This window comes from Dermochelys coriacea, chromosome 24, assembly GCF_009764565.3.
Source record: "Dermochelys coriacea isolate rDerCor1 chromosome 24, rDerCor1.pri.v4, whole genome shotgun sequence".
NCBI lineage: Eukaryota > Metazoa > Chordata > Testudines > Dermochelyidae > Dermochelys > Dermochelys coriacea.
In genome coordinates, this window is record NC_050091.1 from 495,683 (window position 1) to 517,877 (window position 22,195).

General features: G+C 62.0%; 1 protein-coding gene across 2 annotated transcripts; it reads left to right on the plus strand.

Annotated features, from left to right (window-relative positions):
• The first annotated feature begins 396 nt into the window (after positions 1–396).
• THBS3 (thrombospondin 3) lies at positions 397–19,236 on the plus strand. Of its 2 annotated transcripts, XM_038383258.2 has the most exons (23): positions 398–670; positions 4,434–4,640; positions 4,970–5,226; positions 5,355–5,457; positions 7,252–7,278; positions 7,828–7,910; positions 8,421–8,472; positions 8,578–8,726; positions 9,373–9,513; positions 10,731–10,808; positions 10,900–11,052; positions 11,207–11,317; positions 11,750–11,857; positions 12,152–12,311; positions 13,069–13,187; positions 14,264–14,316; positions 14,684–14,877; positions 15,557–15,735; positions 16,016–16,064; positions 16,386–16,582; positions 16,753–16,925; positions 17,905–18,044; positions 18,714–19,236. In XM_038383258.2, exons 1-23 carry the CDS (start codon positions 592–594, stop codon positions 18,770–18,772), a joined length of 2,871 nt encoding a protein of 956 aa, XP_038239186.1. In that variant the 5' UTR covers positions 398–591; the 3' UTR covers positions 18,773–19,236. The 2 variants fall into 2 exon arrangements, with proteins under 2 accessions (XP_043357979.1, XP_038239186.1); XM_043502044.1 differs by lacking the exon at positions 7,252–7,278 and having other exon boundaries at positions 397–670.
• The last annotated feature ends 2,959 nt before the right edge of the window (positions 19,237–22,195 follow it).

Consider the following 22,195-nt stretch of genomic DNA (forward strand, 5'->3'; position numbering starts at 1 on the left):
CTGACCCGCCCCCCCGGTGTCCCCCGCAGAGACCCAGCTGACCCGCCCCCCCCAGGTGTCCACCGCAGAGACCCAGCGCGCCCCGGCCCCCCCGGTGTCCCCCGCAGAGACCCAGCTGACCCGCCCCCCCGGTGTCCCCCGCAGAGACCCAGCGCGCCCCGGCCCCCCAGGTGTCCCCCGCAGAGACCCAGCTGACCCGCCCCCCCCAGGTGTCCACCGCAGAGACCCAGCGCGCCCCGGCCCCCCCGCAGAGACCCAGCTGACCCGCCCCCCCCAGGTGTCCACCGCAGAGACCCAGCGCGCCCCCCCCCGGTGTCCCCCGCAGAGACCCAGCTGACCCGCCCCCCCAGGTGTCCCCCGCAGAGACCCAGCGCGCCGCGGCCAGCCGAGGGCCGGGCTCCCCGCGGCGTGGGAGGGGAAGAGGCCTGCGAGCCAGCTGGCCTGGCGGCGGCTCAAACCTCCGAAGCCGGGCTGCGCGCTCGGGTCCCCGCGAGGAGCGCCCCTGAGCGCGGCTCTTTGTTTCCGCCGCCTTCCCCCGCCCCAGGGCAGCGGCGCCCGGGCTTCCCCCGCGCTCAGGGGCTGGGAAGCAGCATGGAGAAGGGGGCGCTCCGCGGGCTGCTGGCGCTGCTCTTGCTCGGCGCGGCCAGCTCCGCCAGGCAGGAGCTGCAAGGTAAGAGGGGCCCCGCCGTGCCCCAGCCGGGGAGGTGCGAGCGGGGACTGCCCCGTGCTGCAGCCGGCTGCGCTCCAGGGCGCGCTGGGACCCCGAGGGATCCCCGAGTGTGTTTCGGCTTCCGCCTGCCTGGCGCGGAGCCGGGCGCTGCGCCCTGGGGTAAGGGAGAGACAGCCCCAAAGATCTAGCAGGGGGAAGCCTCGGCCGCCCTTCTCCTGGGGGGACCTGCCAGCCCGTGTTGGGGCCGTGTGGAGCCTGGAGCTGCAAGATGGTGCCAGGGATGCTGCAGTGAATGGATGGGGTGCGGGGTGGTGCGGAACTGCAAGGGCTGGGGGTGCCAGGGTTAGGGGCCGGCGCAAGGGGGGGCGAGATGGACTTTCTGGGAGCTGCAGGCTGGGGAAGTTGGAAATCCTGGGTATAGGGGGATGGGGTCACTGAGGTGTCTGGGGCCCTGGGAACTGGCTGGGATTTGGGGAGCGGAGGGACTGGAAAAGGGCAGATACCAGCAGCATGTTGCCCCGCACCCCTGCCCGGCCTCTCTTCAGTATCCCCTTCCTGTGACCTGAGGAGTGGAGGAGCCTGGGCTTCACATGCCCCACCATCCCAGCCAGTGGCTTCCAACTCTGTAGCAGAAGGAACTTGTAAGTGCTCCTGGACCCCTCTTTCCCCAGCTGGGGCAGCCCGTCTGTGCCCAGCTCCGCCGCATCCAGCTGGTGGGGAGCAGCGTGCAGGCTGGAACCTGGGAGCTGGATTCCTGACCTCCCTGGGAGGTCTGGCACTAGGGACTCTGGACAGCTACAAGTGTCTGGGTCTCTGTGCTGCAGTACAGAAGGACATTCTTCCTCCAAGCCTGGGAAACCACAGAGCAGCCTGCAGTGTGGTGCTGCTGGAGGGGCTGGGGAGTCCATCCAGGATGGGGTGTTGCCCACAGCACTCTGCAGGGACTAGTGGTGATGAATCAGATCAAGGGCTGTGTATAAACCTATCAATCTAAATATTCAGCCGAGAGCAAAGCCAATGCCTCCGGTTCCAGACCTGAAGCTCCATCCAGCACACTGGTGGGTGCAACCAAGTGCTCGCAAAGGGACTGGCTGGTTCCGGAGCAGCGCATGGTCAGAGTTCAGAGGTGCTGTCAGGATAGGTCATATTCAGGGGTGCTCACTGGCCAGGAGGAACCCATAGGTCAAATGTCAGAGGTGCTGACTGGCCGGAGCTGGCCTGGGGTCAGAGTTCAGGGGTGCTCAAAGGGTCAAGGCACTAGATGTCTAGGATACAGCCTGAGGTCAGAGTTCAAAGGGCTGGGTCACGGTTTATTCTGGCTTTGGTCAGATTCATGTCAGAAAGCAGGCCCCAGGCCCCTCTGTCAGTGACCCGGAGTGCCAGCCTGAGCCAGCTGGGACATTCAGGGAGCTGCCTGTTCAGGGCTGGATTTGTGGGGCTGCTGGTTGGCTTCACCTAATGCAGGGAAATTCATCGGGGGCACATACTACACCCTTCTGCCCCAGATTCCCTTGCAGAAGGAGCAGGCAGCATCTCAGGGTGCGTTGGGGGGTCTGTGTTCCCCGTGTTCACGGTGTCGTTAAAGATTCTGTGGGGCTTTCCAGGGTCCGCTGGTGTTAGACGGCTGCCAGGTCCTACCCCAGAGGTAGCTGAATCAGCTGAGGGATCCCTGTACTCAGCATCCAGCACTTCCTATCTCCAGCGTGCTTTTCAGACCTGAACTGGCAACCCTCCTGGCTCCGGTGGGTGGGGGGCAAGTATCATTCTCACCCCTTTCACAGGTGAGGGGGCTGCAGTGGAGAGGTGGAGTGAGGGAGACAGTAGCAGGGACAGGATCTGAAATCTGGAGTACCCAGGCTCCTAGTCGCTCTGGAGCAGGCTCTTCATAGTCTTGTGGATGAGTCAGCAGTGTGCCCTCGTTGCCAAGAAGGCTAATGGCATATTGGGCTGCATTAGGAGGAGCACTGCCAGCGGATCGAGGGAGGTGATTATTCCCCTCTATTCGAGACTGGTGAGGCCACACCTGGAGTATTGTGTCCAGTTTTGGTCCCCTCACTACAGAAGGGTTGTGGACAAATTGGAAAGAGTCTAGTGGAGGGCAATGAAAATGATCAGGGGGCTGAGGCATGTGACTTACAATGAGAGGCTGAGGGAACTGGGGTTATTTAGTCTGCAGAAGAGAAGAGTGAAGGGGGGATTTTGAATCATAGAATATCAGGGTTGGAAGGGACCTCAGGAGGTCATCTAGTCCAACCCCCTGCTCAAAGCAGGACCAATCCTCAATTTTTACCCCAGATCCCTAACTGGCCCCCTCAAGGATTGAACTCACAACCCTGGGTTTAGCAGGCCAATGCTCAAACCACTGAGCTATCCCTCCCCCCATTTAAGCATTGCCAGGGCTAGGAAGGGAATTTTATGCTACTATCATAGAATCTCAGGGTTGGAAGGGACCTCAGGAGGTCATTTAGTCCAACCCCCTAATAGCAGACTTCAACTACCTGATGGGGGGTTCTAAAGAGGATGGAGCTCGGCTGTTCTCAGTGGTGGCAGATGACAGAATAAGGAGCAGTGGTCTCAAGTTGCAGTGTGGGAGGTTTAAGTTGGATATTAGGAAACACTATTTCACTAGGAGGGTGGTGAAGCGCTGGAATGTGTTACCTAGGGAGGGGGTGGAATCTCCATCCTTAGAGGTTTTTAAGGCCAGGCTTGACAAAGCCCTGGCTGGGATGATTTAGTTGGGGATTGGTCCTGCCTTGAGCAGGGGGTTGGACTAGACACCTCCTGAGGTCTTTTCCAACCCTCATCTTCTATGATTCTAAGGAGTGGGCAGCCGCTGCGGTTTTCACAGAGGCAGGTACTATGGCCACTGAACCTTTAGTCCAGGTGAGTGCATTGCTGGTGGAGACAAGGCAGTCAGTAGGACAGACAGAGGTAACCTCCCCTCCTGCATGCCCCATTTCAGCATCTCTGTGGCTGGGCCTCCCTGCTGCCTGTTTGTGAGGGGCGCCCAGGACTGGACCCTGCTGTTTCCAGAGGTGGCAGAGATGTGGCTGGCCTGTGCCCCGGGACCGACTGGTCTGGGACAGGGCTGAACGTGTTAGGGTGGCCAGAGCCACCAGCCTGTCTGCTTGCGATGCCGGAGCGCTCCCCCACTGTGCCAAGCCTGCACCTTTCCACGGGGCTACCACCTCCCCAGGCTTGGACTCCCTGTGGCCAGTAGCTCCGTGCTCCCACACGAGAGACCTGTGGGCTCAGCTCCCAGGAGAGGTTGTGCTGGGTGCTGCAGAGGCCAGGCCCCATGCGGTGCGGTTCCCGCCCTGGGTTCAGTTCCAGGCCCCTGGGGCTCTACAGCAATTTCTCCTGCACTGATGCAAGAGAAGAAGAGTGACATGGGCAGGGAAGATGCGGGGAGATCCTGGGGGCTCCGACGAGCTGGAGGGGAGGTCCTGATCCTTGCTCAGGCAGAATGGAAAAGATGCCAGCCCCCCAGGGCAGGAACTGCAGCCTCTGAACTCTTCTCTGCCAGTCAGTCACTGCCCTGGAGGTAGAGTGGGTTTGCTCTGTTTGCATCTGTCCATCTCTGGTGTTTCCAGCGTGTCCTTTGCTGCCCTCTTCAACCAGCCTACCCCTTGCAGGGGAAGCTTTGCAAAGTCTCCCCAAGTGCTGTGATCCCTCGCCTGGGGGTGGTGGGCAGGTCCTGGGTTAGGGTCTCTGCAGGTACCTCTGGCTGTCGGTGCGATTGCCTATTCTCTCCTCCCTGCAGTCCTGGACCTGCTGACGGTGACAGAGGCCCGGCATATGGCCAGTGTGGCAGACAAGATCAGGACACAGCTACTGGCAGTCAATGACATTTACCTCCTCTCCACCTTCCGCCTGCCCCCCAAGCAGGGCGGGCTTCTCTTCGGCCTGTACTCCAAAAAGGACAACACCAGGTGGCTGGAGGCCTCTGTCATTGGGAAAATCAACAAAGGTATGGGGGGTGCTGGAACAGGGGTGACCATCGGGAGATGGGAGGCCTCTGGGCTTGTGCCTGCCTCAGGCCCCGGAAGAGAAGTGGAAAGGTAGGGTGTATGGGGGCAGTGCACGCAGGGAGCTGGCAGTATAGGTGGGGCTCTCATCCCAGCCATGAGAGTGGTATCAGCAAGGCAGGGTAGGCTCTGTGGGGAGGGGAAGCCCTGGAGGCTGCATCAGTGGACCTGGCCATTGAAACGGGTCGTCTGCTGGGTAGGGTACAGCATGCCCGTCCCCTGGGGTTCCCCACCGTGTGGAGAACCCTCATGACCAGTCCTTTGTTTGCAGTGCTCCTGCGCTACATGCGGGAAGACGGCAAGGTGCACTCCGTCAACCTGCAGCATGCCAGCGTGGCGGACGGGCGGAGCCACACGGTGATCGTGCGGCTGAACGGCCTGCGTGGGGACACCCTGGCCATGGAGCTTTATGTGGACTGCAAGCAGGTGGACTCCAGCATGGGGCTGCCCGAGCTGATGATCCTGCCCCAGGCCGAGGTGGAGTCGGTCGAGGTGCGCACAGGGCAGAAGGCCTATCAGAGGATGCAGGTGAGTGAAAGCTGGGAACTGTGGGGCTGCAGGATCCTAGCGCTGGAGGTGGCCGGGTCCCACCCAGTCCCACAAATGCCATGGTAGCAGGACCCCAGATGCTGATCCGTTTTCTCTTTGTGGGTTAGGGGTTTGTGGAGTCAATGAAGCTGATTCTAGGAGGGTCCATGAGCCGAGTTGGGGCCCTGAGTGAATGTCCCTTCCCAGGGGATGAATCCATCCAGAATGCAGGTAACTTCAACGGGCACTGTGTGGGCGCATGTGGGTCAGACACACACGAATGTCATATACCCAACACGGGCACCGCAGAGACACACGTGGGACAGACACACATATGTCATACACCCAACATGGGCACCATACAGACACACGGGGGCCGCACACACATATATTATACACCCCACATGGTGTCACGGAGTCCCTGGGCGATGCTCTGGAACTGCTCCCTACGAAGCCAGTCAGGACTCTGGGGAAGTCTCCTTTCCGTGAACAGACTGTCTGCAGGGCAAACAGCTCACAAAACTTCCACCTTCCTGGGTCTGATCTCGGATCATTTAGCATCCTCTGCCCCTCTGTGCGCTTCCCACAGCGAGTCCGCCAGAGGGTCCTGCCCCCCAACTCCGCAGTCAGACGTGACTCTCAGCCAGCCAGTAAAACAGAAGGTTTATTAGATGACAGGAAACAGGGTGTTGGGTGTATGACATACGTGTGTGTGGGACTGTTCTTAATGTTTCCTCTGAATATTGTGGGGGTGCCTCAGTTTCCCCTATGCAGTTCTTAAGTATCTAGGTGGTGGGATAAGGGTGTATGATCGTTGCAGAGCCCTAGAGGGCAGGTGTGTGCAGGGGTCTGGACACAGAGAATGGCCGACACCCTGTTTCCCGGCAGCTGATGGCCTGGCCCTTCCCCCCTGCAAGGTGAGAGCTAAAGGGTTGGAGAACAAAAGATTCAGGTGACCTCCTGGCCCGGGAAAGGGACAAAGCCCGGAGGATGGTGGGCTGGAGAGAGTTTCAGTTTGGGGCTGGCTGGGGACATAGAGTGAAGTGCAGATGTGGTTGTCTGGCTCACTGCCCCCCCAAAATGGACCCAGCTGAGGGGTCCTGTTCTCTGCACCTACAAGCTCTGTGTTAGACCATGTTCCTGTCCTCTAATAAACCTCTGTTTTACTGGCTGGCTGAGAGTCACGTCTGACTGAGGAGTTGGGGGGCAGGACCCTCTGGCTTCCCCAGGATCCCGCCTGGGCGAACTCGCTGTGGGAAGCGCACGGAGGGGCAGAGGATGCTGAATGCTCTGAGGTCAGACCCAGGAAGGGGGAAGCCGGGTGAGCTGTGTGTCCTGCAGACAGTCTGCTCACAGAAAGGAGACTTCCCCCGAGTCCAACTGGCTTCGTAGGGAGCAGTTCCAGAGCATCGCCCAGGGACTCCGTGACAGGCTCACACGCATGTATGTCATACACCCAACACGGGCACCGCAGAGACACACATGGGCCAGACACACTATGTCATACACCCAACACAGACACACACGTGTTACATACTGAACACGGGCACCATACCAGCACATAAGGGGGGTCCACGTACACATACACGTGTGTGTTACATACTGAATGGGGAAACTGCAGGGACATGGACAGAATCCAAGTCATGCATGTTACACATGGAAAGCAGGTGACCCAGATGTGTGTGTCACGTAAGGAACACAGGTGGCCACAAGCTCACGCACACACAGGTTACTGAGAGAGTCCATCAGGCCAAGCACAGCTGGGTGGTACCACCTCCTTCTCCAGCACTGATAACGCCCGGGCGGCTGTCCCCAGCAGCCTCCTCCTGAAGGATGCAAAGCCTCGAGCCACCTGGAAGCTTTCCCGTGGGGCTCTGGGGCATTCATCATCTCCAGTCCCTTGGCACGCGAGGGAGGCTGCTCTTGGCTTCCATCTGCAGCAGCCCTGAGCCGTGGCCTCCTGCCCCAGGAAGGCCGGCAGTGCGCTATCCGGACTAACGTCTCCTCCTGTCTCTTCCCTTGCAGTGACTGGGGTGCTAAACTCCATCCTGGGTGAGTTGCTGGCTGCTCGTCACCCTCCCACCCCCTCGGGTCTGGGGAGCCGCTTGTGAGCAGCTGGAGGCCTCAGGGATGCCGGGTGGGGATGGGGAGTCGTGCAGCTGTCTAATGACCTCAACTTTTGCCCAGCCATACCTGGGTGCAAACACTGCCAGGGCCACAAATGCAATGAGTTTGGGGGTCTAAGCCTGCTCCCTTGTCCACTGCACAAGGCCACTGAACAAGAGTGTCATCCTGTGCTCAGAAGACCCAGGGTTGGGATAGCAGGGGCACTAGCAGGACTGTGGGATGGGACTCAGCCCTAGTCTGCGTTGCTTGGCCCTGGCCCTGTCTGTCTCGGCAGGTCTGGTGACCAGGGGAAGAACCAGGAGCCCAGGGTTGACTCGGGGTTTGTCCCCGGTGGGCTCGGCTCCTACTGGCCACTAGGTGGTGGCATCTGCCCTTCCCCGTGAGCTCAGGGCGGCAGTGGGCAGAGTGGTCCCCAGCCAGCAGCCCCCGGAGCCTTTGGCCTGGGGCCTGACCTTATCCTTTCTGTGTGGGCAGGTGAGCAGGCCAAGGCCTTGGTGACTCAGCTGACCCTCTTCAACCGGATCCTGGGGGAGCTGCGAGAGGACATCCGTGACCAGGTGAGCCAGCTTTGGGGGCCGGTGCTCCCTGGCTCCAGGGTGGCCCCCTTGTGATGGCAGGATCAACACAGTCTGGATGTGTCTGTTAGCCTGACTCTCACCTTGGCCCTGCGCATTGGCAGGCTGGTGGTTGGGTGCCTTCAGGTGAGATGGACAGGTGCTGGGATGGAGTCTGGAGGGGGGTGGGGCAGGGCACAGGTGGGGTCACCGAATGTTACCACAGCCGGGAGCCAGGCGTCACAGATGACTCCATTGCTCCACCTGCCCTCCCATTTCCCAGATTGAGTCCCGTGGTCCCACCCCCTCCCAGACTGACCCACCTGCCCCATTCCCCTCTCTCTATGGCGTGAAGAAGGTTCTTGTGTCCTTAAGTGGGCCCTGTAGTGACATTTGGGGGCACAGCGTCTCCCCCGCGTGCTGCCCAGTGAGGGGACTGTCTGGCCTGCAGACCGTGCCCTGCCTGGCACCCAGGTCCCTGGCTCTGACACCCTGCATTCGGCTGCCTTGCAGGTGAAGGAGATGTCTCTGATCCGAAACACCATCATGGAATGCCAGGTCTGCGGTGAGTGCTTGGGCCCTGGGGGAGCTGGCGCCTGCCTCAGGGGTCCCCTTCCCTGTGCTGGGCTGGCCAGCTGACCTGACCTCCCCTCCCCGGCTCTGTCTGCAGGGTTCCATGAGCACCGCTCTCGCTGCAGTCCCAACCCCTGCTTCAGCAGCGTTGACTGTATGGAGACGTATGAGTACCCCGGGTACCGCTGCGGGCCCTGCCCGCCCGGCTTTGAGGGCAATGGCACCCACTGTGCCGACATCAATGAGGTGAGAGTGCCCCCCCACCACAACCCTGGGGCCAGCGTCTCCGTAGAGCCCCCACCGCCACATCGCTGGAGCCAGCGTCTCTGTAGAGCCCCCACTGCCACATCCCTGGGGCCAGCATCTCTGCACGGCCCCCTGCTGCGCCCCTGGGGCCAGTGTCTCCACGGACCCCCCCTGCCATGCTCCTGGGGCCAGCGTCTCTGCACAGCTTGCAGCTGGGGCTCATGCGGGCCTGGGAGACAGCACCCCATCCATCCCCAGCACACAATGGGGCTCCATTACCTTCTGGCTCCAGGCTCAGGGAGCAGCTCCATGCCCCTTCTGCCCCTTAGAGTCCCAGCATCCCCCAGGGCCTGCCTGCAGCCTGTGCCCTCTAGGGAGGGTGCCGGGACCCCACTGCTCACCAGCTCCCATCTGGTGAGGGCTGGTGATCCCCGGCTCTCACAGCAGAAGAGTCTCAGCTTTCAGTTAAAACAGAATTTCTAGCCATGGTATCTGAGGGAAATGCTGGGAAAAGTCACCCAAATGATCCCCTCTCCCCATGGGCCTGATGTCAGGGGGCCAAGGAACAGACCCAAAGGGAGCTTTGGCCTTGCTCCTGGTTCTGGGGACCTGGCTCATCATGTGGGATCCTCTCTTTGTCTCACAGTGCGGTTATGCAGACCCCTGCTTCCCGGGCTCCAAGTGCATTAACACTGCGCCTGGCTTCCGCTGCGAGCCCTGCCCACACGGGTACAAGGGGAACCTCATCTCCGGCGTGGGCGCAGACTATGCCAAGGCCAGCAAGCAGGTGAGTGCAGCACCTCCACGGCCCTGCTGCCGGCTGCTCCGTGGAGCTGGGAGCCTCTGGAGAGCGCAGGCGGCTGGAGGCGGGGGAGGCTGGGAGTGGATTCCTCGAACAGGCTCTGTGCCCAGCCTTGGCAATGGGTGCTCTGGGGATACATAGGCTTTGGGGTGGGGGGAGTCTGGGGTGGGTGATGCTGCTGCAGGACAATACGAGGCAATGGGCTGAGTGATGGTCTCCACCTGCTGGGCCTGGTCTTCCCCTGGCAATTCCAGGGTGGCGCCTGCAGGGAACACTCAGCTGGGGCGGGGCAGATTCCCTCTGGGGAGAGAGTATTGCAGGGTAACTGGGGGGGGCGTTATGCTGTCGATGGGCCCTGGCCGGTCCCAGCCCAGGGACCCCTGTCCCTGCGCCTTAGGTGCCAACTTCTGCTGGCGCCAGTGGGTACTTGACCCCCCTCTGCCCTGCCCCTGCCCCTGCCCCTCCCTGCCCCTATTCCAACCCCTTCCCCAAATCCACACCCTGGCCCCGCCTCTTCCCCGCCTCCTCCCCTGAGTGTGACTTGTTGCTGCTCCTCCTCCCTCCCTCCCAGAGCTTGTTATGCCAGGAAACAGCTATTTTGTGGCAGCAAGCGCTGGGAGGAGAAGTGGGAATGTGGAACGCTCGGGGGGGCAGGGAGGGGAGCTTGGCTGCCAGTGGATGCAGAGAACCCACCAATTTTTCCCCGTGGGTGCTCCAGCCCCGGAGCACTCACAGAGTTGGCGCCTATGCCCTGCACGCTCAGAAGCACCTGTAGGAGCTGCAGGCAGAGAGAAGCCAATGAGTGCCTGAGTTGAGGCCCATGGGTACCGGGTGAGGCCTATAGCTACGTGCCCTGGGACCCCTGAGAGCAGGGAGGGTTGGGGGCCTGCAGAAGCCAGGGAGGGCGTGGGGTCCCTGTGGTGTCAGGGCATGGGATTCCTGGGGTGCCAGGAATGGCTTTGGGTCCCTGGGGTGGTGGGAATGGCGTGGGGGGGTCCGTGTGCATGGCAAGGCTAGCGCAGGATCCCTGTAGTGCCAGGAATGGCGAGGGTTCCCTGTGGTACTGGGGGGTGTCCCCATGGTACTGGGGAGGGCGCAGGTTCTCTGTGGTCTGTGGGGGGTGTCCCCATGGTGCGTACTATGCTGGGGAAGGCACAGAGTCCCCAAGGGCACGGAGTGACTGTCTCTCTGGGCTGCTGCAGATTTGTACCGATATTGATGAATGTAACGATGGTAACAATGGCGGCTGCGACCCGAACTCCATCTGCACCAACACAGTGGTGAGTAACACCTGCTCCCTTGCCCGCACCGAGCGGCTTGGGCCAGGGCTGCCTGGACACGGCTCACCCACTCCGACCCATCTCCCTGCAGGGCTCCTACAGGTGTGGGTCGTGTAAGACTGGGTTCCTGGGAAACCAGACACTGGGCTGCGTCCCACAGAAATCCTGCAGCAGCCCCACCCACAGCCCCTGTGACATCAACGGCTACTGCATGTTCGAGCGGAACGGCGACGTCTCCTGTGCGGTGAGCGCGGAGGGGTGGAGGCCAGTGAGCGCTGGGGGGCGGGAGCAGAGCCAGGGCAGGGCCCAGTGAGCATGGGGGGGCAGACATGGCTGGTTGCTCCCTGTGGGCCTCTTCCCCCCATGACAGCTCCTGCTTTCCCCACCTCTCCCTCCAGTGCAACGTGGGCTGGGCCGGGAACGGGAATGTGTGTGGGCGGGACACGGACATCGATGGCTACCCGGACGAGCCGCTGCCCTGCATCGACAATGACAAGCACTGCCAGCAGGTGGGGGCGGCTGGTGGGGGAGGATCCAGCCCCGGGGCGAGGGGGGCTGGTGGGGGAGGATCCAGCCCCGGGGCGAGGGGGGCTGGTGGGGGAGGATCCAGCCCCAGGGCGAGGGGGGCTGGTGGGGGAGGATCCAGTCCCGGGGCGAGGGGGGCTGGTGGGGGAAGATCCAGTTCTGGGGTGATTGGGGCTGGTGGAGGGGACCCAGCCCTGGGGTGAGAGCAGCTGGTGGTGAGGGACCCAGCCCCTGGGCGAAGGGAGTCAGGGGGGACCCAGCCCTGGGGTCTGGAGGCTGGCCCTGGGACCCCATCCCTGGGAGCAGTGCAGAACAGAGAGCAATGGGGGTTCCCGGTTCCAGAGCCGGGGTGGGGCGGGTGTCTGCCTAGTAACAGGATTGCTGCCCCCGGCTCTAACATGGGTTCCTGGCTCCAGGATAACTGCCGGCTCACACCGAACTCCGGGCAGGAGGACGCTGACAATGACGGCGTCGGGGACCAGTGTGACGACGATGCGGATGGGGACGGCATCAAGAATGTGGAGGTGCCCTGGTGCTGCGGGTCTTTCTGCTTGTGGTGGGCTCTCAGCTGAGAGCCCCCACTGATGGCACCTATGACGGTGTCCCCCGGCATGGTGGGGGCAGGATCTGTCCTTCACCTCCCTGCCCCTGGCTGTGATGGGGGTCTCTCTCCCTGTCAACCCCTCCCCCCCCGTGGCTGTGAGGGAGGTCTCTCTCCCTGGCTAGGATGGGGGGTCTCTCCATGCCTCCCCAGAGTGGAGATGAGGGGGTCTCTCTCCATCTCCCCCCAGTGATGGGGGTTTCTCTCTCTCTCACAGGACAACTGCCGACTCTTCCCCAACAAAGACCAGCAGAACTCAGATACGGACTCCTTCGGGGATGCCTGTGACAACTGCCCCAATGTACCCAACAACGACCAGCGGGACACGGACAGCAATGGTGAGGGGGATGCCTGTGACAACGACATCGACGGGGATGGTGAGTGAGGGGAGCTGGGGGCTGAGCTGGGAGGGGGTTGGGCTCGTGGGAGACCTAGGGACTGGGCTGGGCGGGTGGTGGGGCCGGCGGGAGGCCTGGGGGCTGGGCTGGGAGGGTGTTGGGCTGGTGGGAGGCCTGGGGGCTGGGCCGGGAGTGGGGGTGGGCTGGCGGGAGGCCTGGGGGCTGGGCTGGGGGGGTGGCGGGGCCGGCGGGAGGCCTGGGGGCTGGGGGCTGGCGGGAGGCCTGGGGGCTGGGCTGGGAGGGCGTTGGGCTGGTGGGAGGCCTGGGGGCTGGGCCAGGAGTGGGGGTGGGCTGGCGGGAGGCCTGGGGGCTGGGCTGGGGAGGTGGCGGGGCCGGCGAGAGGCCTGGGGGCGGGGCTGGGGACTGGGCTGGGAGGGGGTTGGGCTGGCGGGAGGCCTGGGGGCTGGGCTGGGGGGTGGCGGGGCCGGCGGGAGGCCTGGGGGCTGAGCTGGGGGTGGGGGTGGGGCCTGGGGGCTGGGCTGGCGGGAGGCCTGGGAGCTAGGCTGGGAGGGGGTTGGGCTGGCGGGAGGGCTGGGGTGGGGGTGGGGGCTGGGGACTGGGCTGGGGGATGGCAGGGCCAGCGGGAGGCTTGGGGCCTGGGCCGGGGGTGGGGGTGGGGACTGGGCTGGGAGGAGGTTGGGCCGGCGGGAGGCCTGGGAGCTGGGCTGGGGGCTATGTGGGGCAGGGGCTCGTGGGCAGTGCCCATTCACACACACACTGTGCTGTCCCTCAACAGGGATCCCCAATGTTCTCGATAACTGCCCCAAGGTGCCCAACCCGCTGCAGACGGACCGGGATGAGGACGGGGTTGGGGATGCCTGCGACAGCTGCCCTGAAATGAGCAATCCCACTCAGGTATGGGGCCGGGTGCCACTGACCCCTGCCATGCCCACCCCTGGCTGCCAGGGCCACAGGCCACATCGACTGCTGCTCCCAGCTAGAGGGGACCACGGACTGTCTAGTCTGGTCTCCCGCACATCGACCTGGGCCATGGGGGTGGGCAGAGCCAGCTGGGCTGGGGGCAGGAGTCTCTTCACCTGCCCCCATTACAGATGTGCTGCCCGGCCCTTGTACAGAGCCTCCGGGGAGGAGCCACAGGTCTCTGCCAAGCCCACAGCTCGGACTTTCCCGCGGGCAAGCTCTGCAGTCCCTGGCTCTGAGACTGGGCTGTCGGGATGAAGCCCCCACCCCTGGTTTTCTCCACGGGCTCCCAACAGGAGTCCAGCCATGCTCAGACTCCTGCTTAGAGGCTTTTTCTCCTGGAGGGGGCAGCGCACCCAGCGAGTAGCCTCATTACAGCACGCCAGTGTTGATTAATCACCTGGAATTCAGCGTGGGGAAGCCAGGCTGCACAGAGACAGAGCTGGGCGAGGAAACTACCCTGATACCCCAGGTTCTTCTGGGATCCGTTCTGGGGCTCCCCCGCCCCGTCCCATCCCGTCCTCAGTAGCAACCTTAACACAGACCCCTCACACGGCCTCCCTGGTTCCTTTTTGCAGCCCTGCTATGTCCACCTCTTCCCTGCATCAGCTGGAGGTGTTCATACCTAATGTCCCAGTCGGTTGCTGAGGTTTCTGTTCTCTCCATTCATACATGGACAGTCCTTGGTAGGTCATTCACACCCACCTAGGGCCTGCACATGTGCCTCCAGCTCCTGACTCCTATTCCCTTGTCCCACTGAGTGGGCAAACTGAGTCACATATATTGTTCATTACAATGTTACCAAAACTTTACACATTTTCTACACCCTAACTACTGGGATACCTGGAAGCCCCCCCTCCCTCAGTAGCTGGGGGTGGCTGGGGCAGGGAGCCCCTCTACCTCAGTAGCTGAGGTCTCATTGGGGTGGCTGGGGCAGAGAGCCCCTTCACTGCCCATTGGGGCTGTCTCTTGGAGGTTCCTTGCTGAACTGGGGCTCTGGTCTCTTTCAGACAGATGTGGACAGCGACCTGGTGGGAGACGCCTGTGACACCAATGAGGACAGGTGGGTGCCCATGTCCCTGCCCTGCCCAGCAGAGAATGGCTGGAGGGGGCAGCTGTTGGCTTTCCTGCCTCTGTCCCTCCCTGGCAGCTCTGTGCTCCCGCAGGAGGGAAGCGTGGGTTTCTGCGGGGCAGCAGGGCTCTCTAGAGGGCGATGGGAGTCCCTCAGGAATTGGGGTAGTGAGATCCTAGGGGAGATGGGTGTGGCGGGGGCCCTGGAGGGAGTCCTTTGGGGAAATTTGGGATCCTGGGGGGAGGTGAGCATCACTGGGGGGCACCAGGGCTTAGAGGAGGTCACGGGGGGTCTCTGGGGAGCCGTGGGTCCCTGTATTGTGCGCCACATGCACTCTTCCCGCTCTCCGGCCGCTCAGCGATGGGGATGGGCACCAGGACACCAAGGACAACTGCGCTGAGATCCCGAACAGCTCCCAGCTGGACTCGGACAACGACGGGCTGGGGGATGAGTGTGACAACGATGATGACAATGACGGCATCCCCGATTACACGGCGCCTGGCCCCGACAACTGCCGCCTCATCCCCAACCCCAACCAGAAGGACTCGGATGGTGAGTGGCCCGGCCCGGTGGGAAGTGGGGACCAGCGTGGCTCAGGCCTGGGCAACTCGAAGGAGCCAGCCATGCCTGCAATGCAGACGTGGCTCACGCCGGCTGCACAGGGCTGCTGACCTATAGACTGTATCGCTTTGGCCCAGGAAACGGGCCCTGCTGGGACACTCATTTCCTGGCCACTGGAACCGCGTCTGCCCAAGGCTCTGCTGGCACGGAAATGTCACCCAGAGTCAGCCCCCCAACCGGCAGCTACAGCACCGAGTGCCAGGCTGGCCAGAAGCTCTGCTGCTCCCAGGCCCTAGAGCCCAGTGAGTTGGAGGCTGAGCCCCCACTGATCTGCCCTGTGCCCTCCCCTAGCGCCGTGCGCTCTGCCCCATGCCCTCCTCTCCCCTCCCCTCCCATCCCCTGGCGCCGTGTGCTCTGCCCCACGCCCTCCCCTGGCACCGTGCGCTCTGCCCCGTGCCCTCCCCTCCCCTCCCGTCCCCTGATGCTGTGTGCTCTGCTCCGCGCCCTCCCTTCCCCTCCCCTCCCCTCCCCTGGCGCCATGGACTCTGCCCTGCGCCCTCCCCTCCTCTCCCTTGGCACTGTGGGCTCTGCCCTGGCCTTCCCCTCACTTTGCACATGTGGGTCCCTGCCCATGGCCTGTACCGTGACCAGCTGCCTGCCGTGCGCTCAGGGAATGGTGTGGGCGACGTCTGTGAGGAGGATTTCGACAACGACACTGTAGTGGACCAGCTGGACGTGTGTCCGGAGAGTGCCGAGGTGACGCTGACCGACTTCCGGGCCTACCAGACCGTCATCCTCGACCCTGAAGGGGATGCCCAGATCGACCCCAACTGGGTGGTTCTCAATCAGGTACAGCTGCGCCAGGTGCCCCCTTGTGAGGCAGGGGGTATGTGGCCTGTGTGAGCTGCATGGGAGACCCAGCCCTGTCTCCTGTTCCCCAGCTGGTGCCCGGGGTGCATAGCACTGGGGAAGGTGAAAGCAGGGAACCGCGTAGGGAGCTCCTCTCTGCAAACAGAAGAGACCATGGCTGGGGCAGTGTGTGGGGCCAGAGCAGTGCTGGCCCTGGGGCAGGGCTCTCAGAGCTGTACTTATGGAGACTAAAAGTTGCATCCAAATTCTCTCCTTCCAGGGCATGGAGATTGTGCAGACCATGAACAGTGACCCAGGCCTGGCAGTAGGTAGGTGGGTTTTCCTGGCCTTTGCCCAATGTTCGCGTGCCCCTGCTGGTCTCTGCAGCAAGTTACACCTCCCCCTCTTTTCGCCCCCTTTCCCTCATCAGCTGAGATTTAAGGTCCAGGCTCCCCACTCCCCCCACTAGCGTGACCTCTGGTTCCCGGAGCCGGAGACAGGACACGAAGGCAGCAGGCTGCTGGGGTGATGCTGGACAAGGCCTTGACTTGCCATGGTCAGTCCCCCAGCTGGAGCACTGGGGTCCCTTCCCTACTTGCCCAGGCAGCCTTGCTCCTTGCTAACTCTCCACTCTGCCCTTGTGTACACAGGCTACACGGCCTTCAATGGGGTGGACTTCGAGGGCACTTTTCATGTTAACACCATCACGGACGACGACTACGCCGGCTTCATCTTCAGCTACCAGGACAGTGCCAGTTTCTACGTGGTGATGTGGAAGCAGACAGAGCAGACATACTGGCAGGCGACGCCCTTCCGGGCAGTGGCTGAGCCAGGTCTACAGCTCAAGGTCAGGGCTGGGCAGCTGTGGAGCTGCACGGGAGCCGCCGGGCCTCGACACAGCATCAGGCAGCCAGCTGAGTCTGGCAGACGCTTTCCCTGCCCCATGGCGGGCACCCGAGTCCCCATCCTCCACCCCTGGGATCCCTCTCCACTAACTCTCCTGCCCACTTTCCACAGGCTGTGAAGTCCAAGAACGGCCCCGGGGAGTACCTGCGCAACGCCCTGTGGCACACGGGCCACACCCCGGACCAGGTCCGGCTCCTCTGGAAAGACCCCCGCAATGTGGGCTGGAAAGACAAGACCTCCTATCGATGGCAGCTTACACACAGGCCCCAGGTGGGCTACATCAGGTGAGGAGGGGCAGGCCCAGAGCTCGGCAGTATGAGTGGGGCGGGCACGGAAAGCACACACCCAGTGGGGATAGCCTGCCTGGCGGGAGTGTCCCAACACCCCATGGCTTTAGTGGAGCCCCAGTGGGGCTGGCAGGAGGACCCCGGAGCTCTGCAGGTTTCATAGGCCCCCAGTGAGTATAGGGGGGCTGACAGGTGGGTCCCAGCACCCCATGGGTTTGGCAGGGCCCCAGTGGGGATAAAGGGGCTGGTGGGGGCACCTTGGAGCCCTGTGAGTTTGGTGGAGCCCCAGTGGGTATACAGGGGCTGGCAGGGAGGGTCCCAGCACCCTGTTGGTTTGGTGGGCCCCCAGCGGATATAGTGGAGCTGGCAGGGGGACCCCAGCACCTGTGGGTTTCATGGGGCCCCAGTGGGGATGTGGGGCTGTTGGGGGGGATCCCAGAGCCATGTGGGTTTGGTGGGGCCCCCAGTGGAGATAGTGGGGCTGGCAGGGGGACCCCAGAGTCCATTCTCAGGGTGGGGGGCCCCACTGGAAGCTGGGCCCAGGAGGACGGCCGTGCAAGGCAATTTCCTTTTTAACGTGGCCACCGCGCTGGCTGGCAGCTCCTGGAGGGTGGGTGGGGGACGTGTTTGTGCAGCTCAGCGCCTGGGAACCGGCCCCCACAGCCCAGCGCTGACTCCATTCACAAGCTGGGCCTCAGCGGCCATTGTCCCTGTCGCCATAGCAACCCAATCCCTGATCGGCATGCTCCGGCCCAGCAAAGGCCTTTCACATGCAAACAGGCCGAACAATGGGGCCCGGAGAGGCCAGGTGCTGGGGCCTGAGAATGTCCCCTCCTGAGCCCTGCGGGGCAGCCTGGGAGCTGGCCATCCCCCAAGAGGTGCCCCCCCTCCCCCATACATGGCCCCCCAGGTCTCGCCAGCCAGCACCCTCACTCCCTGGCACTATGCTTACTGGGCCTGGCCCATCTCTCGCCAGGGTACGGCTCTATGAGGGACCCCGTCTGGTGGCCGACTCTGGGGTGACCATCGACACAACCATGCGGGGCGGGCGGCTGGGCGTCTTCTGCTTTTCCCAGGAGAACATTATTTGGTCCAATCTGCAGTATCGGTGCAATGGTGAGCGCGGCGGAGCAGGGGATAAACTTGCATCCTCGGGGGCACACTGGCTTCAGGATTCAGCTCCGAAGCCAGTCTGCCCTGCTGTGTGACCTGTCTGGGCAGGAAGGGTTTGGGTGGGGATAGGGTCCCACCACGCCTGGGCTGCACTAGGGGTTGTGCCAGGCAGTGGTGCTCACGCACCCGTGGTGTCAAGAACTCGACGAGGCTTTTCTCAGCATAGAACGTTTGGATTTTATTGATGTTCTGCCAGCACCGGGGGCTCGGACTCCAGGCCCCTCCACTGGGGCTGCCCAGGGCACCGGTGCAGGTGCTGATCTCTGTTACATGGGGAGCTGCAGCCCGCTTAGTGGTCGCTAAAGGGCATTCACTCACTGCTGACCCAGAGTCAGACCAGAGACAGCGCCTCAGAGAAGGGAAGGTCCGTGTCCCATTCCCCTGAACCAGCTGATTCCCCACCCCCACGCTCTGGGCCTGCATCATACCTGGCACCACTTAGAGGGGAAAACCCCTGTGTTCCACTCCCCACCTCTCTGAGCCAGAGGGAGGCATGAGCCCAGAGGATCAGGGTGTAGGAGCCCCTATGGGGCAAAGTGCCAAGTGATCCCTGTTCCTGGGTGCCCCCTGCATTTGCCTTCATCCTCTCTCTCTCTCTCTCCTCCCTGTCAGACACGATCCCAGGAGACTTTGAGCCTTTCCGCCGATTTCTGCTGGAGGGCCATGAGTGAGCCAGTCTCCTTCCCCAGCCACACTCAGGACCTCTCCAAGTCATCACCAAGGGACTTTTTGTGGCCTCCACAGCCTCCTCCCTGAGCTGGGCCCTGGCCTCTCCCTGCCAGTGGCCCACAGGCCTCCACACTGTCCAGACCCGGGTACTGGAACCCATTGGACCTTGCGTTGCAGCTAACTGATACTAAAGTGCCTGCCCAGCCCAGCTGGGCCTGTCTCCCCCTCAGCAGGATAACCAAAGCACACACCCTTGCCAGGACCCAGCAACATGCGGCTCTGTAGCTGGGCAATGAGCAAAGGACCACAAGGCAACTGGTGTGTCTGCCGGTGGATTGGGGCCATCAGGCAAGCTTCTCCAGTTGGTACTGCTAGTGCCCAAAGCATCCGCCCCTCAGCCCTGGAGCTCCTTCTCCTGCTGGAACCTTCACCCTGAATCTGGCCATAAAGTTCTGATTGTTTTCTACCCTGTGCGCCTTGTTTCTGGTTGGGGTGGGGAGCAGGATGAGGAGACAGAGGGCAGATCAACTCCAGCACTTGGAGCTGCTTGCCCTGTAGATCTCAGTATCCCCTGGGTTCACCTGGGGCCCTATTTCCCATTTGAAGCTTGTCCAGGGCTGGAGGGAATGCTGGGATCTCTCTGGGATGCTGCTGGCTGGAGAGAGGAACCCAGACTATGTCCTCTTTGCTGACATGCACTTCCAGTCTTACTGTGGTTTCTAGCCTATACTGGCAGGGCACTGCTGGGAAGAAGCTCACAGCACTGAGGTCTCAGCTAGGCACTGAGAGGGCACTGCTATTGGAAAGCATGTGGTGCCTGAGTCCTCAGCCGGGCACTGACAGCGCGCTGTTGGGAGGAAGTTTGCAGCACCAGGGATCTTGACATGGCACTGCTGGAAGAAGCTCACACGCAGGGTAAGTCAGTCCTGGCAGGAGGGGTAACTAATCCCTCGCCAAGGAAGCTGTTCCAGGACAGGGTGCCCGGAGCTCTCCCGCCCCTCTCCTTGCTGAGTGGCTCAAATCCCTTCTGACTCCGGCCGGGACGAGTGCAATGCCTCTGAAAAATAGTCATGCCAATTACAGCTCTCCCAACCTTAGAACGAAAGGGACCAGCTCCCCCCCACGGGGCTGGGGAGCAGCGAGCGAGGCTGGGCAGGAGGGGGTGGCTCTGGAGCCTTGGGTGCCTGGGTGTGGAGGAGCCCAGGGAGGCAGGAGGCCGGGACGAGTGCAATATTGGTTGGTGATAGAACAACACTGCACAGCATCCCGTCCCTCCTGCTGCCCTGGAAGGAGGTGCCAGCCGCAGCCCTTCGCCCGAGCAACATCTCACCTCCGCTGGGCTCATCCTTTCGGGCTCCCCCTGCTCCAGGGGGTAACGCCTGGCTCCACGGCTTCTCCTGGCCCCGGGGTCGAGGCTGGGCCCAGCTGAGTGCTCCTGGGAAAGTTCAGGAATTACTGATCCCCCCAGCACAGGCCCCAGGCTCTCTGAGGATCCAGGTGGGCCAGAACCACCCCAGCCAGGGGGAGACGTGCCTGGAGCTAGTGGGTCCCGGTGCAGCCGGGTTCTGCAGCCCCGTCTGGACCCACTGGGTCCCTGTGCTCCAACGCACCCTGGCTCTGTGGGAATTTGGTTAAATAATCAGAGTTACTGTTGCCATGGAGACAAGTGTCCCAGCAACAGGGCTGAATGCAGGTCACAATGAGCAACTGAGCCCCTGCCTCCCCTCCCCCTGGGGCAGCCCAGCCTCTAGCCCAGGTCCCTGGGCAGCTGCAGCCCCGTCCCCGGGAAAGGACCCCCCTTACCTGCCTCCCGCGCCTCAGGCCAGCCAGACTCGGGCTGCTCCCTGCGCCCCATCCCGGCTCCGGCTACCTGCCTGGGCCCGGTCCTGCCTCCTTCCCCTCCAAACGCTGCAGCACCGAGTGCAAGGAGCGCCCAGCCCCGGGCTCCGGCCCCAGCCGCAGCAACAATGGAAATGCCAAGTTGCCTGAGTTCACTGAGGCATGGAGAGTCCCCTCTTAAAAGGGCAATGCGCTCCCACTGGTCTGGGACTGAGACAACCCACTGGGGACAGCCTGGCTGCCCAGCCTGTCAGTGAGTCCAGACTGTGCCTGCGGGCTGCTCCCCAGGGCTCTGCTCAGGCCAGCTTTCAACAGTGCAAGCCAGGGGGCTTCCAGCCCTTGTCCTGGGTGGGGTGGGGGCAGTCCTTCCCCACCATGCCCTGGTGCAATCAACTGGGGTACAGTGAGCTGGTTATGCCCCCACTCCACACCCCCAATGCACAGGAGATGGGGCTCAGGGCCTGCTGCCTGCTGGAGACACTCAGTGCCACCTCCTAGTCACCAGGGGCTGCCATGTCCCTGTCCGGTCTAGGCGGCAGGGTGCACAGGTGGGTGTCACCTGTACTCAAGAAGTGGGGGGTTGTCACCATTTCAAGCTCCTGCCAAACTACATTGACGGGGGGCGGGGGATGGAGCGGCTCATCGCCACCTGTAGTCAAGGTTGGCTGATGCTTTCTGTGATAAGTATATTTTCGATTGCTTGTAACTTTACCAAACTTAGGCTGTTTTGCCTGAAATTTCCCAGGATGAGCATCTGCTTTAGGCTGAATTTTTCTGGAAATTTTCAGCAAAAACAATTCAGTCATTTCTGAGAATAAGGTTATGGGAAAATGTATCACCCATGTTCCAAATTTCTTATAACTGCTTCAGTGAGAAGCTCTAGTTCCCCCATGCTTTGGTACAGGGACTTGTCATTTGGTCTTTGTGTCAGGGAGGGGCTTTTTTCTGTCCCCATGAAAGTCGGCCCAAATCTGCCCATTATAAGCCTCAGACAATATGCACACGTTTAGTGAAGGCTCATCAGAGGCTGGGAGCTACATTCTTCAGACATTCCACTTGCACTGAGTGTGCTCCACCCCCCATGCCCCAGCTCCTACATGGCAACTGGCCTGAGCATGCCCCAGCCCCAGGCTGCTAGGTCAGAACCGGACTTTCTCTGCAATTGCTCCTTCCAAACCCCCGAGCCACAGAGTGCCACAACCGAGGACAGAGAGACTGTCTCTCCTGTGCTCTCTGTGTCCTTCCCCCACCCTCACTAGCACTCAGGCAGCATGGAGAAGAGAAGACAGACATGGAGCCCTGTTGTGAGACAAGTGTCTGCACACAGGAGACAACACTCACCTGCAGAACCTGGCATGGAAGCAAGGATTCCTGAGGCTCAGGCTTGGTGTCCACTAGAGCTTACTTCGGTATAACTTATGGTGCTTAGGGCAGTGAATAATCCAACCCCTATGTGTGATGTAAATTACACCAATCTAAGTGCCAGTGTGGATGTGCCAGGTCAGTGTGAGAGCTGCTCCCGCCTCTCACGAGGTGGCATAATAAATCCAATGGGAGACCTCTCTCCTGTCAGCATAGAGAGTCTT